The 17560-nt window shown below is 43.7% G+C and overlaps 1 protein-coding gene across 1 annotated transcript; it reads right to left on the bottom strand.

The window, feature by feature from the left end:
* Positions 1 to 170: 170 nt before the first annotated feature.
* Positions 171 to 17461, bottom strand: WDR92 (WD repeat domain 92). Its single transcript, XM_019549150.1, has 8 exons — positions 17244 to 17461; positions 14238 to 14338; positions 11625 to 11755; positions 8394 to 8495; positions 6155 to 6270; positions 5574 to 5708; positions 2655 to 2752; positions 171 to 1031 (listed from the first exon to the last, which is right to left on the bottom strand). Exons 1-8 carry the CDS (start codon positions 17430 to 17432, stop codon positions 824 to 826), a joined length of 1080 nt encoding a protein of 359 aa, XP_019404695.1. The 5' UTR covers positions 17433 to 17461; the 3' UTR covers positions 171 to 823.
* Between the last annotated feature and the right edge of the window lie 99 nt (positions 17462 to 17560).

The following is a 17560-nucleotide window of genomic DNA, read 5'->3' as shown; positions in this document are numbered from 1 at the left end:
AGAAAGAACAAGGATAGAACCAGACAAATCCATCACTTCACCACAGGAGTAGCTTACTGTTAAAAACTGTTTTCTTTTAGTAAACCAATACACTTGTATCCTCCTCCAGAGCTCTGGTTCCTTGAATAATGTGCTTCATGTTAAAACAACACTCCAGACATTTATATTTGTAGGATGCCATGTAACAAATTGGTAAGAAAACAAAATAAAATCCAAAAAGAGCCATAACCATGAAAAAACCGTCCTTTTGTTCAACATCTTAATTGTAATACCATTTCTAAGGAAATAGCTATTCCAATAGATGCGAGTGTTTCACATCTTAATATTCATTACAGTTTCTAAATATCTTTAAACACAATAAGGTAGTCTGAGTCGCTACAACATACTTTAAGAGATGTGGTCAAGTACAGAGAAAGTTACTATGCCTGAAATGTGTTTCTAAGTGCTCAATTACCCAATGCAACAAGAATGAATAGATCTCAGTGCTACATGAGATGCACTGCAGTTAAATTAGAATTTAAAATAATTCCTAATGTGTAGGTAGGTTAAAAGAGAAGGCACATTTTATTTTAAGAATATAAACATATATTTCAAGAAGGTAAAAGTTTTATGCCTAGGCAACTTTCTCTAAGTCACAGTAGCATAATCTATAGTTGAACAACCGTAGCTGAGTTTATTTAAACTTTCAATAGAAAGATTTTTTAAAATTCTTTAAACTAGTTTATTAAGAAAGACATTCAACGTATAAGAAAGAGTTTCTCCTTCTCTCATATATAAGCCACAAATTATGTCACTTTCCATATTGGAAATCATAGTTTCTCTGTCAAATTTTGTTGAGTTTAGTAACAATCAGTACCCTCACAGTCTGGTCAAATGCAGTGCAGACACAGAGGCCCCTTTTGTCTGGGCTCCAATCAAGACTAGAAATGGGCTGTGTTGACAAGGTCACATTCTGCAAGAGATTGACTGAACCTGCAACTCCCATTTCAACTCCTTCTGAATCCTTCTTTGAGCGCTGAGCAGGGTACTCACTGACAAAGAAAAAAAATACAGGATTTAAAAATGTTTCATATACAAATGCCTCATAACATAACTTACATGCTATATATACTTTTGCAAGCTCACAGAAAAGGTGTTCTCATAACCTAGAGATACTGAAAACAGATGTGCTAAAAAAAAAAGTGAATCACAAGTGTCCCCAGATATGTCCACTTAAATGCATTACTGATAAATATTTCTTGATGAAATTTAATCCAGCTCAGAGAATTCATACAGGCTCATATGCATCACCTTAGGCCTTATGTTAATGAACAAACCCAGACCCCTTTTCGTATAGCCATCCTGCTCAAATAACTGAGGATGGCTTGCTTTGAGGTTATTGAGCCAATCTAGTCAATGCGACTATGCCTCAAACTTCCAAGTCCACTTCGGGGGTAAGACAGCAAGAAAACTGAAAGGATTCAGTGACCCTACCCATTTTGTAAGACCATACAGAGCAGTGCTCCAAGACATGGAAGGAGCATGTGCCACATGCACATTCATCTAAATCCAGGTCAGCTTCCAAAGAGGACTTGACTGTGGTGTCTCAGGGTGAGGCTTCCAGTGTGAAAAACAATATGCCTAGAAGAGCAAAAGTTATGATACCCTTTCATTTGCTACCAACTCTTTGACTCTGCCCATGGGCAAGTTCCTTAACTGGCTCAGTTTTTCCATATGTAAAAATGAAAATAACAGTGAGCTACCTCCTGTGGACACTGAGGACCTTATGTTTGCATAAAGATTTGAAAAATGTAAAATGCCAGGTATATTTAACTAGATGCAGTCTGAACTTTTTTTAATGTTTATTACTACTAATGGATGCAATAAGAAATCTTTTTTAAAATATGGGGTTTTCTTTATTTAACTGATAACACAATGTGAATCAGATGATATAAAGTTAAACGTCTAGGATCAAACTCATCCTTACAGTAAACTCACTGAGCACATCCCTATGAGTGTGTATTAGTGGTTGGTGGCACCTCAAAACAGTTTGAAGCACATGTGCAAGCATTTGCCACACTGCTAATTTGCAATGAGGCAGGCTTTTTTGATACCAAAAGATCCCAGTGTAAAAAAAAAAACAAAACCCCAAGAACCCACCACTGAAAAAAGCAGTGCGGTGCACATGCCAGCAGGATGCACCACCAGAAAGGGAGCCTGGCCAGCCAGAGCCACATTCTGACAGGCCCCCAGGACCTCAGGTAAGGCTGCTGGAGCCAGCACAGGTGCTGGCTCAGCCTCCCCTACCCTACTCAAGTCATTTTGCTATGTGCCAGGGCACGCATGCAGGGGCATGCCCAGGGACAAGTAGCAGCAGCACAATTATGTGCTGCTGCTATTTGTACCATGAGAAACATGCACACTCATAGGGATGTGACCATTGAGGCCTTCCAAGTTGCACCAGAGATTAATTCAGCCTTTAACATCAAGGTGTCACATGAGAAATGATCTCTTGCATCTCCCTGTATTTACAGATGTAGTGAATTGTACCAAGTACATTTTAAGTCTGGAAATAGGACTCACTCGTGTTCTTCAGGAAAAGTTTTAAAGAAAAAACAAACCCAATACCTGTTTGTTTCCCCTCTACCCATGTGGCTTAAGTAGCAGGCACTTACTATTTCCAGAGATGAAGGTTCCCCGCCCCTCCACTGGTCATAAATACATCTCTGTTTTGAGGCAGATGCCGAACTTGCCACATGGTAGATTTGTGAGCCTAATAAATACCAAAAATGTATAAAAGTAAATTGCCAATTAATCTCATGAGAAAGGACATAATAAGTCGTGGTGCTACAATCGCTTACATGTATACTTAAAGCATACAAGTAGTCCAGTTGAAAGCAATGGTACTACTAGTGAATGTAATTATGCCTCAAGCTTTCAAGTCCACTTTAGGAGCAAGACTACTTAGGTGAGGAGCACTGGCAACACATAGGGGGTGCATGCAGGTGCATGTGCACCCCCTGAGATTGGCAGTGTACCCCTGTAAAAAGTGCCATGGACTCTGCCAGTGGCATCTGCAGGTGGTTGCTGACCACTCGTCAGCACACACCACCCCTCCCTCCCCCATCACCGCTGTGGCTGCCTAAGGGAGCTCCCTGCTCGCTGCCACCATGTCCCTGCTGCTGACATCACCGCCTGTGGGCAGTTGCCATGCCCCTCCAACCTCTGTAGGTACACAGCGTTCACGGTGAAGAGAGTTCTCTATGGGCACATGTTCCAGGAGTGGGGGGACGGGGCTTTAATTAGAGCAACCTGGGGAGTCGCTCTAATTAAAGTGCCTGAACCATCACGTGTATCAGGGTTCCTGTGCTGAAAAATGGTGGCGTTGGCACTTTAACAAAAGCTCATTGAACAAGCTTTAGTTTAAGTGCCCCTGTCGCCATTTTTCAGTGCGGGACACGGATACACGTGACGCTGGAGTCTGTTGCAGTGTGGTGGTTACCATGCTCCAGCAGATTAATTGAGTCTGCTCTGATGTGTTGTAATTACCCCATACATGTATAAGCGCTCTGTGTTCATAAAGGTGCACAGGACCAGGCCTATGGTCAAAAATGACAATCATGTAGCTACAAAATTTCTGACGTCAGAAATGAAGTAGTTTTTACACACGTAACTACGGCCAGAAATGACCCTTTTAAACAATCCCCAGAATTTTCTAGCACACTTATTACAACAGCCATGATTCATACTGAATCAATTTAAATTGGACTTTAAATAATGTAAGATGGGCATTTAACAACATAAAGAACAAACCAAGAGTCTTCACAAACTATAAGTAATCTAAGCTAGTGGGTAGGATTCTGCACACACTCCCAAAGGAAGTGTTTAACACAGCTCAAAATGAACACAGCATTTCCATTATTATTTTTAAAAGCTTAATAGTCAGCCGTGTACTCTACACCAATACATTTTATCTACCACAATCTTTGATATCTAAAAGCAGGGTTCAAGAAACATGTAGTCCATATGCTGGATCTGGCCCAAGGAGCAACTGGATCCAGCCTGTGGATCTGGAGAGTTTTACTTGTACCTGAATCAGGGTTGGGCAGCGAGGAGTTGTGCTGGAGCTGGGCAGCTTCCAGGTGCTCCAATGCTGCTGCTACACCTCCCAGCTCCAGTCCAATGTGGGCCAGGTGCCTTTGGCAGTGCATCAGCACCAAAGGCTTTGTCTGCACCAGGGCTGGAGCCTGACACTAGGACCTGTGTCTAGGCTGTTGCCACTCCCTCCAAAACCCTGGTCCTCAACTACAGCACACGCACAGCTTTCATTGGCTGGTGGGCATCTGCTCCAGGGCTGGGCATCTGCAAACTGTGTCTCCATTGCTTCAACCAGCTGTAGTGCAGGCACAGCTTCCAGCTGGTAGGGAGCTGAGCAGCTTCCAGCTGTGCTGCAGCCAGGGCGTGGCAGGGAGGGAAACGAAGGAGGGAGAGGTAAGAAGCAGTGGCAGCAGAAACACAGATGACAAATACCTGGTCCCAGGACATTTCCCGAACAAATGGAAGCTGCACCCACACCACAGCTGAGGAACACAGGACTGGGGGAAAATGGCAGCAGCAGCAAGGGTACAGCTCCCAGCACAGGAAAAACACCCTCTGCTGCCAACAGCTCCCAGCCCATGCTGGACCAGAGCTGGGTAGTTCTGGCCTATGGCTTGTAAAAAAAACGCTGGTCCCTGGCCTAAAAGGAACAAATTAAAGTTGATAAACTGACATTACAAATGAAACAGTCCCATGGAATTTTCTCATTAAAATACCTGTGTTTTGAAAAGAATTTAACTTATAATCAAACTGCTACTCATGAAGTATCTGCTTCAATCAATACGATGCTTTATGGATTTAGGGAAAAGATTACTGGCACTCCAGTTTTAGAATTCTGTGGCGCATCATCATGTAAGAGGCCTTCTCCTAGATCCACTTCCGCTCCTGCTATCCCAATCACAATTTGCTTGGTTCTCAGTTACCAGGCGGTCTACAAACATGTGACCCATTGCACTAAGCTCCAAACAACTCTTTATCATCAAACACAATTAACATTCATACCATGGCTTTGAACAAGCTCCATCATTCTAGATTGAAATTCCTTTTCAATCTACATGTACACCTCTGGCTACGAAATTATAAAATAATAAAGCACAAGTAAACAGAATAATCTGATACCCCAGCTAGAACATTTATTAGTTATCACACCTAGTGGTAATGAGCTATTCATCTGTACTCTTTGCTGTACAGACGAAATATATCCTACAATTGGAAGTCTACTGAATTACATGACACTCCTTTCTCTCCAGGTAGCAGGTGATCAAGAGAAGAGCCTGAGCCTGAAGTCCCTCATGCAGTATTGCATACAGAATGGGCAGCTTGCTTCACTCTACACATTTTAAGTGATACCTATCTTTCAAATGCCTGCTTTGTTATATAAACCTAAGAATTTGGTTATCCCTTATACCTTAAATACAATAGTTTTAAGTTTGCAATATTTCAAGAGCTGCAAGAGTATGAAACTTCCTTTAAAAAGAATAACTTCTTACTTATACCTTTTCTGAAACTGAAGCAAAGCCTTTGGTTGGATGCTGAGTTCTCATATCAAACACATGAAACTTTCCTTCAAGTGATGTAGCCACTAATTTATTCATATTTATATCCTTTCTGTCAAACTCCACACTGCAAACCTGGAAATGTAACACACAAAAAAGCATTTAATCTACAATTCAACTCATCACAGAATCACTTATTTCACATTTGTAATTTATGGGTCCATCATAAACTCAGACTATAATTACAACAGTAAAGAAAATGCTGTGAATTTGGAAATAACTGATTGAGCATGATTATTAAAAAAGGAACCCATTCAAAAAATGTACTCAAGAAATATTTGAGTGAACAGATAAAAGTCACAGCATACTTTAAAAGCTAACAAAGTAGGATGGTAGTTTTCTACCCTTTTACCTGTGGTGACAATTTTCAAAAGAAAATAGTTTTGAGATCACACCTTTGTAGCCAAGAAGAAAGTTCTTGGTTAAGAACCCAGAAACTAGCATTTGGTGGCCCAGTGGGACAAAAAACCTTCAGTATATTCTCTCTGAAAATCTGAACACATTTCAAGTTGATGCAGTACCCCATTCTTAATGTTGGTCTCCCACCGCAATGACATGGTTTTTAAGTCAAATAATTTGATATCGCCATTGTCATAGCCAGCACACACAACACGTTCTTCTTGATTGTAGGCATTGCCTGGAAATTAAGAAATGAACATTTAGATGTATAACAGAATCCTGACTGCACTGAACTTGACAGTTGAGCTTGCATTTATGCAAATGAATAAAATTACAGTTGAAATATTTGCAATTAGATGTTAGATGAAGGATTGGGTTTTTAAATATGTAACATATCAAGTTTAGTGTCAAAATGGCAAATTCTGTCCTTTATGAAGTTCTCGTACTGCTCAACCTTCTATTTCTAGCTATGTTAATATGCCACCTCATAAGATAGATATGTTTCCTTTAAAATGGTTGTAATTTGCTTACCAACATATGCTGCTTGGCTTAACAACCACTTTCTGCATACCGATTCAACCAAACAGCTTTAGTGTTTAGAAAACTAGACCTCTGCACCTCAATGAAATTATGAATTTTCAGACTATTCTAGCAGAATGGACTTCATCCTGACCTATACTTACATGCAACTGAAAATGTGCCATTTGACTTCACTCTGAACCATTTATAAGTTTCATATGAGAGAAATGGCATAAAACACGTCTAACAGAAAAACAACTTTCTTTGCAAATGTCAGCATATTCTCTCACAAAGTACTGCTGACCTCCATATAAGGCCTATGGTTTAACATCATTAAGACTCATTTATCTGACACAGGACTCAAAGGATGATGACAGAAAGCTGCTTATCATGCCTCAGAGCCCTCGTATGTGGAACTCTCTGGGGATCAGACTGTCTCTCTCCTCTTCAGTATCTGTAGAGCTATTCTTGGTGAGGTCCTCAGACCTATGGCATTGGTGACACTTAATTCCCTAACTCCTCAGCTGATACGATCAGATGTACACACACGAAGAAATTACCACATGGACAAAAGAGGAGATGGCTCAAATTCAGTGCAGGCAAGATTTAAGCAGTGCTGGTACAAATGGGAAAAAAGAAATGCTAGTGAAGGCACTGAACACTTTCCTTTTGTCAAAGCAGAACAAAGCCTCCAAGTCTCAGTGGAATCATTACTAACTCACAGCATTTAAACAGCAGTGAGCAAAGACCTCCACTAGCTGGCCAATAAACTACACCTCTTTACTGCAGATTTTGCTGTAGTAATACACATACTTATTAAGAAGCTGCACAACTCACTGAACCTGACACAAAACACTGAAATAAACCAGAAATACAAACTTGTACAAAATATAGCAGCTTGCCTCCTTCACAGGAAAAAGGGGTGTGGGGGTGGGTGTGAAACAAACGTCAGATGTCTAGCTTGCTCCCCCTGCTAGTTCACAGTTAAGGACTTTTGTTAATATCTGAGCACCTGACAAGATGGAATTACACTACTGAGACTGACGACAGTCAAGCTCCTCCAGCAGTATACAGCTGAAAGTACTAGGGTTAACTTTTCAAGAAACAGAAAGACCTTCACCACTGAAAGCCACCTGCCTCTGGCTTACCGAAGAAGATAACACGGAGTCTAAGCCTCACTGTTTTCAGAATACGTTGCTGCAAGATTTGCCCTTTTCCAAAAACACAGGCTAGGAATAAATAAGCCAGTCAGCAGAAACCAACACACCTGAGAGACACAGTATAGAGTCTGCTATGGATAGTCCCATAAAACATTTACCATATATGGTACTAGGATATCTGCACAATCTTTAAACGTGAGTTATATCACAGGGAGCTGAACACAGAAAGGGCCATACAAGAGAGAGGAAAGGCAGTTACTGACAAGCTGTTTTCCATACCCAAAGTCACTGCAAGAATGACACTGGGATAATAATCACAGAGTAGTCTATTTCAAACACTGCTACTTTTCTTCCTCTAAATTTAATCAAGATAGTCACTATTTGTGTTATTTGCTCAGAGCCTTCAACACCTACTTTCACAGATAGCTGAAAGGGCTAAATCAGTGGTCCTTAGCCCAACATGCAGCACATAAGACCTTACAACGTTGCTTAGTGACACGGGGCATTAAAAAGTTAGAACTGAGGTTGACAGGGATAATAAGATGTGATGTTGCTCACAATGTGTGATTTGCTCAGTATTACTATTCATGAACCAGTAAAGTTTGGGGAATCCTGAGCTAGAGAAATAGATAAATGTTTTGTAGCATGGAAGGTTATAGACTGAGAAGTTTATCTGTATTACCAAATACTACTGTCCAGCAGTCCCTCTTGCTCTCCCCCTGTACTGGTTCCATATTAGCAACAGGAGTATCTTTCTGTCTTGGATCCCATACCTTGACAGTTCCTGTAATAAAGAATCATATAGGATTTTATATTGCTGCTAAAGTAGGATGTTGTGTTCATGCTCCACATACAAACTCAACTTGTCAACCAGCTTAAAAAAAAATATTCCAAGCACATTTGTATATCTAATTTTTAGCAAAGTAAATTGCACTTAATGGGTGGAAAAATGGAATAGAAATTAGGAATAGGAAATTAGGACCTGTCCAATTTCATCTAGAGGAATGTACCATTTACTTTACCAAACATGGCCTCAGGTAGTCTGCTTCAAATTCTAGCTTTCTTCTTTCTAACTTTATCCTCAGGAAAAGGTACAGTTTCTCCAGCTCATTTACAAAAACCTGCATTTCTTTTACTTGGTACTTTCCTGTATTTCTATAATTTGTTACAGCCTCCAAATACATTGTGAAAATTGTCCCATGCAGGATTTAATATAGCAAACCCAGCACACGAAGATCTGGTTGTAATACAATGGTACCCATATCCAATGGCAGAAAGAGTACCCATAGCTGAAAATGCTAATCTTGCCTTATATGTACCAGGCTAAGAAATAACAGCACTCAATCACAGTAATGGACTGGACAGTTCAGTAACTTCAGCAAACAAAACTGAAAGGAACAAACTAGCTTTTCCATGGGTACTCAGAACTGCTAACTGCCCTGTCTGTCCTACTACCATATTTAAGTGAATTGCTACCCCAAAGCTCTGACCCTGTTTCAAAATAACAGGTTCATTCCTCTAATGGCAATTTTAAATACTGTACAGTACTGCTAGCCTGACAGCCATGACTAGATAGGTAATTCATCGATACAGTTAACAGCAGCTTCTTGGAAATACCATTATTTGATATAAAACATTCTGCCCAATAGATAAATACTAAACGAAAGGCAACACAAAATAAGGAATCTCTCTCCGTTAAGCGTAGCTGTTGAAGCCACCCAGTTCTGTTCCAAACCTTGGTTACTTTAAGAAGTGGCATTCCGGGCCCTGGAAAGGAATGACCAAGATAAAGAGAATGGGGAAGGGGGTGATGAGTATTAAGCAACAATCAAGTGACAAGACTACTGTATATAAGGAGAAAGTGCTGAAAAGAAGACTGTAAGAATACTAATGACCTGGTAACAAGCAACAGGAATGAGAGCCAGACGAAGAGGATTGGAAAACTTGCTTTAAGTTGAATCATTCTTTACATTACTTGAGCTCAGAAGACGAGAAATTATTTCAGAATGCTGGCAATGAAGCATTTTACTGGAAAAAAAGTTAAGGGAGTAGATGCACCCAAAAGCAGACAAGTTAAATTGCTGCAAAGCAATGCCTTAAGTCAGGGGTCAGATCTGGCTCACCAAGTAATTTCATCTGGCCTGCAAAGCCCAGACATCAGCAGCATTTGAGCAGTGGGAGATTCTGTGGCATTCAGTGGCACCTGGGTAGTGGGCTGCAATTTGGTACTGAAGAGAAGTGGCAGTAGCCAAGTCAGAAATGCTGGCCTGCCAATGGACAGCTGCATTACTGCAATCAGCTACTCTGAAAAGGTTGCCAATCCCAGTATTGCCAACCCTACTGTGTCAAAAATAGAAATAAACTCTTAAAAATTAAGATTGGTATGTAAATCATGAGATGTTATTTTTGAAGTATAAAGCAATATAGATATATTGACTGTTGGTGTCTAAATCCCATTAGTCACTTACTTAACTTATAATATGTCAGAGATTAATACAAAAACCATATTACTACAATTGATAATGATTTAGGAGGAAAAAAAATTCCTACCTGTTGTTACAATTGGAACAACATCTGCTGGACTGTTGTGTGTTTAGCATTTTCCCAAACACACAGACAGAGCCTAGCAGGTAAGTCTGTGGAAGGGAAGGGGCAGAGGGCAGACTGAAGACTCTACAGTGGGGGAGGGAGTAGGGCAGGGACTCGAGTGACTGTGGCAGGGGCAGGGCTGGGGCAGGTCATGCGACAGAGCCGCAGGCAGCTTGTCCAAAGGCATGGGGTAGGAAGGGTAGGGGCACAGCTCCCAGCTGCTGCATGCACCCCTGGGGGAGGCATGGGGGGCATGTGCCCTCCAGATATGTACACAGGGCAGAGACAGGCTGGGGCTCTGTGCTCTGCTGCCTTTGCCCTGGGAGCTGAGCACTGGCCATGCCATGCATACTCTGCCCACCTGGCGGCAGGAGATACAACATGGCATCGTACGGCTCCTCGGGCAAAGGCAGCATGATACAGAACCCCAGTAGGCAGCAGGCAGCCTGCCTCTGACCCACACGCAAATCTGGGGGACACGTGCTCTCCATGCTTCTCCCAGGGGTGCATGTAGCGGCAGAGAGCTGTGCCCTGTTCCCCCAAACACCTCTGGACAAGCCACCCGCAGCTCTGTTGCATGACCCGCCCTGCAACCAGGGCCCCATTCACCCCAGCCCCTGCCCCACTCCCTCCCTCACCATGAGGGCCTCAATCTGATCCCCCACCAACACCTTCCCTCTTCCCCTCCACAGACTTATCTGCTGGGCACTGCTCTACACGTGCTAGAAGAAGAAATCCTGAGATATGAGAGTTCTATCAAGAAATCATGAGACAGACTTAATTTTACTTAGAAACCGTGACTCTCGCGATAATTTTCCAAGAGTTGGCATTACGCAATCCGTGCATTAGGTCCAAAGCTCTTCATTGGATCATAAGCTACCTTCATAAAAAATGGTTGTGAAGTAAATGAATGAAACATTAAGCTTTTCTGACACAGTTTGGGAACCCTTGCCTTAGATTCTTACCTAATCCTGCATTAGATGTCCAATGTATCTGGTTATTGTTTGGTTACGACAAGCTCGCTGACAGATCAAAACAGGTGTCTGAAGTTCTGTTGTGAATTCAAGACAAACTAGCTCCATAGTCTTCAATCAAGGTCCACTGACAGCATTTTCCAGGCAGAGAATAAAGATTTATATGAAAACAATATTTTGCTTTGATGTAGTTTGGTTTAACAGTTTTCCTTGGACTTCAGGTGCTGACTGTTTCTTTCTACTTATTTATATAAGGCTTAATATAATGATTAGAGCCCCCAGGCACACCTATAACACTGATTATAAATGTTAACACAGAACATGCTAACTCACCATTTCGGCTAACTCACCATCTCGGCTGCCTGTCACAATTTCTGGTGCTCCTTCCCCAATCCCTAAGCCGCCTATTCCATCAATACTGTTTATGATTTCTTTATGGCCCTTCACAGAGTAGATTGGGATCTCTGGAGCTTCCAGGTTCCTAGACAACAGAAAAGAATAAACAAGGTACTGTACACATGTTCCTTGACACTTAGCATTAGTATACAAAAAAGGTAATGTCACATTCCCAGAGGTGCAACACATAGTGACACAAACTTGCAGAAAGAATAAAGCAGTTGCAACCAAGATACTGGCTTTTATAAAGATCAAAAATAGAAAGGGAAGAAGCTGCTTCCACTTAAACATACAATTATAACTGCAGTTCCAAACTGCTCTGCTATTAACTCTGAAAAAAAAGTATTGACCTTTTAACAGTCATCTGACTTTACTGACTGGTGTCTTGCAAATGCTTACATGCTGGCACCTATACGCCTTAATTCATATATTATTTAAATAATATATTCTATTTGGTATATTTAAAAAACATTTCATGCACTATGGCAGGACATCTTCATTATGGTCAAAATTAACAAGCAAGAGCCATCTTCTTCAGTTAGGATAAAAAAGTCAACTACGGCTAATCAAAATCTAAGAAACAAAATTAGTTTGAAAGAATGTTAAGCCCTGATATTGTACGTAGGGGCAATAGAAATTATTGGCTGATACCGACGGGCGATTATTAACCAGCCATGCTGGCTGATTACTAACCCGACAGTTGATTTATAGGAATGCAGCCCTGCAGCTTGGAGAGCAGTGCCCTGCAGGTAAGTCTGTGTGGGGGAGAGTCAGGCGGGTGCGCAGATCGAGGCCCCCATAGTGAGGGAGGAAGTGAGGCAGGGGTAGACACTGCCCAGCTGGGACGGGGAGCGAGATGTAGCTATGGGTGGCTTGTCTGGGGAACATGGGGGGTGGGGTGGCTCCCCACTGCTGCGTGCACCCCCAGGGAAGGTATGGGGGGCATATGCTCCTCAGCTCAGCCCCAAACCAGTCCCCCACCAGGAAGAGGCTGGCGCAGCCCCTAACCCCAAGCGTGCAGAGGGCAGCCTGCCCTCACCCCATGCACAAATCTGTCGGGACACATGCCCCCTATGCCTCCCCCAGGGGTGCATGTAGCAGCAGGGAGCAGCCCCACCTCCCCGCACCCTCCGGACAAGTCATTTGCAGCTCCAGGGTCATGTTCACCACCCTGGCTGGGCAGTGCCTACCCGTGCCCCTGTTCTACTTCCTCCCTCACCATTGGGGCCTCTATCTGCCCCTTCCCCCCCCCACAGACATACTGGTCACAAACTGCTCTCCAAGTTGCAAGGCTGCATTCCTGTGCACATGTGAGCTGCAGCTGTGCCCATGTACGCAGGATTTATCAGTAACAATATCAGCCAAAAAAGGCTGACTGTCAATAATGTTAATTTTCCTGATATTGATGCTGATCCAATATGCGACCAATATATCAGTGCACCTCTAATTATATGTTATTAATGAGCAGTGGAAATTCATATCCAGAACCTGAAAAGATTACTAGAGAATGGATCGACTGGGACCAGAGTACCCACAGATATCAAACCACCCAGAAACACCTATAACTCTGCAACACCTTATGGAAGAAATATGCTATGCAGCATGTGCAGCATTGCATTTATGTTTTATGTTTAACTAGTCATGATAGTGAAACTTTCATGTTATGCTACTACTCAGGTTGGTGTCAAATTCATGACAGATAAAACTATATGATTATTTTAAATTTAAATTAGAACTTAAAAAATATTTTTGAAAGAAAAATATATTATAAAAAAGTTGGCAACCTGAGTAAAGGTCTAAAACATAATGCAATGCTAAAATAACTTTAATTCATTAAAAATTATAATTCAAATAGTACATGTTTGTTGCTGAAGTTTTAAAGACATTCAAAACCACTGAACTGAGTGCAGTCACACATGAAGCATTGGAATCAGGGTATGCAAAGTGATCAGTCTGCTTTTGACAGCTGTTATGTCTTCAACAGGTGCAGGAAGAGTTGTTTATTTCATTTTATTTGGTTTAATTTAGTTTGCTCAAAGTTAGGAAATAGCTTGGAGTTGAACATGGAGGATGGACTGTTTTCCTTTACTACTTTATGAATACAAACTAGGCTTGAAAGGCTCAGATCTACAGATTCTAAAATCCTGAAGGATGTGGGAACTACAACCTACCAATTAAATTAGCTAATTACAGCTAATAACTCCTTTCTTAATAAACTGTTTTGCTTTTAAAATGTTTTGATCATTTTAACTGAATTCAAATACCCTTTCAATCAGAGCTCAACACAAATCATAGCAACTGAGATTTTTGCTTATCTCAAATCAAAAGATTTATATAAAAACAATTTTTTGCTTCGATGTAGTTTGGTTTAACAGTTTTCCTTGGACTGTAAACTTCAGGTGCTGCCTGTTTCTTTCTACTTATGTATATAAGGCTTAATACAATGATTAGAGTCCCCAGGCATACCTATAAATGTTAACTCATCAAAATTAGGCAAAATCAGTAATACTGACTCAAAATACATCACAAGAAGATAAGTAGCAAGAGAAGACATGAAAAATTCTCACCATATATTAAGGTTGCCACCAAAATCTCCAGTTGCCAGATATCTCTGCTGCAAAGACGAAGCGCCAAAAGTTCCACATTTAATGGGCTTGGGCTTTTCAATCTTAAAAGAAAAAAAATGTAACTTTTTTTTTATCAGCAAATTAAAGTGATCACCAAAACACCATTGCAGAAACAGTTTCTTAGAAATCAGTATAGGCGACCCTCGCCATTCACGGGTGATACATTCCCACGATACCCGTGAATGGTGAAATCTATGAATGGGGCACTGAGTTCATGGTGTGGGGGGGCACAGCTCCAGCGGCAATGACAGGAGCCCAACAGCAGTGGCAGGAGCCTGGCAGCAGCAAGCATGAAGTTCCAGAGGAGCTCCGGTAAGTGTTTAAAGTGTATTTAAAATGAAGGTTCAGCATTTGCAAATATTTGAAACTGTGAATGCCAAACCCATGAATACCGAGGGTTTCCTGTATAAAATGCAAATTAAACCTTTTATAAAACAATACTGTATTTACTTGAATCCAAGATGACTTCAAATTTATGACAACTCCCCCAATAATTAGACATATATGAAAAATGTATAAATTACTTTTTATTTATATTTATATTTATGAGCTTAGTCCGTCTATGTGTGTCAGTCTGTAATGGTCTTGGGGGCATGGCTCCTGGTGGGGCAAGGCTCCAGCCAGTGCTGTGTACAGGGCAAACGGCCCATCAATGATGACGGGGACACAGCAGCGGTGTTGGGGTGGGAAGAATGATGGCAAGGACAGAGACCCCATCACCCCACTCCTTGAAGGTGACAGTGGCGTGGGGCGGTGGCAGCACTTGCCTCCTCTCCCCTCACTCCTGATCCCCACCATCATTCTTGATGGGCAATTTGCTAGCTTGTTATAATTTTCCAAGTATAGAATCTAATTATTGAAGGGTCATTTTAAATTTGTCCCCACCCCACCTCAGTGGTGGTGAAAGCAGTGATGGGGAGGCAAGAAATGGCAAAGGAGCAGGCGTCAGTGGGGCAGGTGGTTGGGGTGTCCAATGGCATGGGCGACAGATGCCGCCTGAGTCAGGGGGGACACATGCCCCTCCAGAGGCCAGTCAGCAACCGGGGGGGGGCGGGGGGGGGGCAGAGTCCCCCTGCAACTGATTGCGCCAACTGTGGGGAGGGGTCTCTTGCGGCCAATCCCGCCGACCGGGGGTCATCCCCCGGCAGGCACTCACACCGACCCAGAAGTGCAAGTGACACTCCTGCAAGTGCTAGTGGCACTTTTCCTGCTACCCCCACTACCCATCCAGCGCTCACAAGGGGGGGCCACCTGCGCTCCTGCCTGTCACCTAATTGGAGAGCACTGGCTGGCAGGGGGTGCACCAGCGCTCTCAGGGGGTGCATGTGCATCCCCCTATGTGTCATTACTGTCCAACAGACTACACCCTGCATCTTGCACCCCTATCCTATTGCCTGCCATTTGTACCCCCTCCTCACCTGTCCTCCCCACCCGCTGTCCCCCAACACTTATCCCTGTCACTTGCTCACTCACCACTGCCTGTGGGCCCCACCTTCCTGGTGCTACTTCCTTCAGTCATGGCTCTAACTCCAGCCCCCTGCCCAGCCTGACAGCAGCAGTTGTAGTGGTGGCAATTTCAGCTCTGGGTTGAAGCCAATGCAAAAGCTGTTGCCATCACAACTGGTGCTGCTAGGCTGGGCAGGGCCAGAAGCCAGTATGTACTCTGTGCCCCAGGCCAGAGCTAAAACTGAGCATGTGGGCAAGGGAGAGCAGAGGTGCAGAAGGAACAGAAGCAGAGGTGAAGGGGCAGGTTGTGGGAGTGGCTTGGCCTGTGGCTCTGACTCTAATTCTGAGACCAGGTCATGGGTGGGATGGAGCCACAGTACCTGCCTGCTCCCTGCCTTGTATTCAAATCCAAGATGAGTGGGTCTCCCCATGCTGAATGGAGAGGGAAGAAACCTCGTCTTGGATTTGAGTAAATACGGTAATTCTCCTCCCCTGCCCCGCTGCTCACTAATGATATTCAAAAGCTGACATGTCTGTGGTCTCTAATGATTTGCAATTATAAAGTTGGCAAATTTGAGCTCATCCCAGAGGCCTAACAGTACGCACAGAAGAGATAATTAAGCTATTCTTTCTATTAGTCTGAAGCAGTCTGTGCCCTCTATGTGCTGTCCCTACAGAACTGTGAACTGAGAAAGTTTATGCACTCCTGCCCCCATGGGAACTTTATGCACCTGAGACACTCCCACTCCTGAAGATTAGCAAATCCTCAAAGGTTACTTGCATTTTAAACACTGCGGCTCCACGTGAGAAGTCCAGGTGCCTCAAAAGCTGCCACCATGCCTGCAACTTTGAGCAAGGCATGATACAGCCAGCATCAGCAACTCAACCACATCCCTCCAGGGTACTTAACTAAGTTCCCCCTCTCCCCACCCCATAAAACAGCACTCCTTCATTAGATGGAATAAGAGCAGCAAATCTTGTGCTTACGGGAACTGTGGGCCTGACAGAGGGCAAAGCGTCCAGCAAAGAAGGAAGCCTGCAGCATTTTCATTGCAAAGGAAAATCTTGAAAATAACAGATGAAGTAATAACAGAGCGAGCATCAGCATGGGAGCAGAATAAAGGAGAAGCAGGGCAGAGATCAACCAGTTTAGCTGTCCTGCCACAAGCTATCCCTGCACCCTCCCTGCCAGTGTCACTCTGATCCCCCACCTGATCAGCTGCTCTGCTTTCTGCTCCCCACCCTATGCTCCCTGCCCCATCGACTTCTCTGCTTTTTGCTCCCTGCCCCATCAGTTGCTCTGCTTTCTGCTCTCCACCCTGTGCTCCCTGCCCTATCATCAACTTCTCTGCTCTCAAACCAGTACTCCCTGCCCCCGCTGGAGCCGCACGGTGCGCCAGGAGGGTAGGGAAGAACGGGACGTGACGCGGGGGAGCCCGCCCAGCCCATTCGTCGCCATAGCAACCAGCCCCTCCCCCCCGCACCCGGGGCGGCGCGGACCTGGCGCAGCAGGCTGAGGCGGCCGCTCTGCAGCTCGTAGAGCTGAATGATGCCGGCGCCGCGCGGGAGGCTGCCGAGGCAGAGAAAGCGCGCGCTGCGCGGCACCCAGAGGGCCTGGAAGGCGGTGTAGCTCAGCGCCTGCTGCAAATGCGCGATCAGCTGCGGCTTCTCCAGTCCCGCGCCCGACATGCTGGCCCGCCTCGCGCCGCGCTGCTCACGCGTGCAACCACCCCTCCACTGCCGCTGCCCGGGTAACCCGCCGGAAGCGCGTTGAGCGCGCAACATCCGGCTTAGACCTCCCCAGCCTTGCCTCCGGA

The sequence above is a fragment of the Crocodylus porosus genome, unplaced genomic scaffold (assembly GCF_001723895.1).
Source record: "Crocodylus porosus isolate Cpor-Errol unplaced genomic scaffold, CroPor_comp1, whole genome shotgun sequence".
Lineage (NCBI taxonomy): Eukaryota > Metazoa > Chordata > Crocodylia > Crocodylidae > Crocodylus > Crocodylus porosus.
This window is presented reverse-complemented; position numbering and strand designations above follow the sequence as displayed.

Excerpts from the sequence above, each read along its gene's own strand:
- WDR92 (XM_019549150.1), bottom strand. The coding sequence starts at position 17,432 with ATGTCGGGCGCGGGACTGGAGAAGCCGCAGCTGATCGCGCATTTGCAG. Across the intron at positions 14,339-17,243 it reads GCCTCAGCCTGCTGCGCCAG|ATTGAAAAGCCCAAGCCCAT; the intron begins GTCCGCGCCGCC and ends TTTTCTTTTAAG. Across the intron at positions 5,709-6,154 it reads AGACCAACATTAAGAATGGG|GTTTGCAGTGTGGAGTTTGA; the intron begins GTACTGCATCAA and ends TTACATTTCCAG.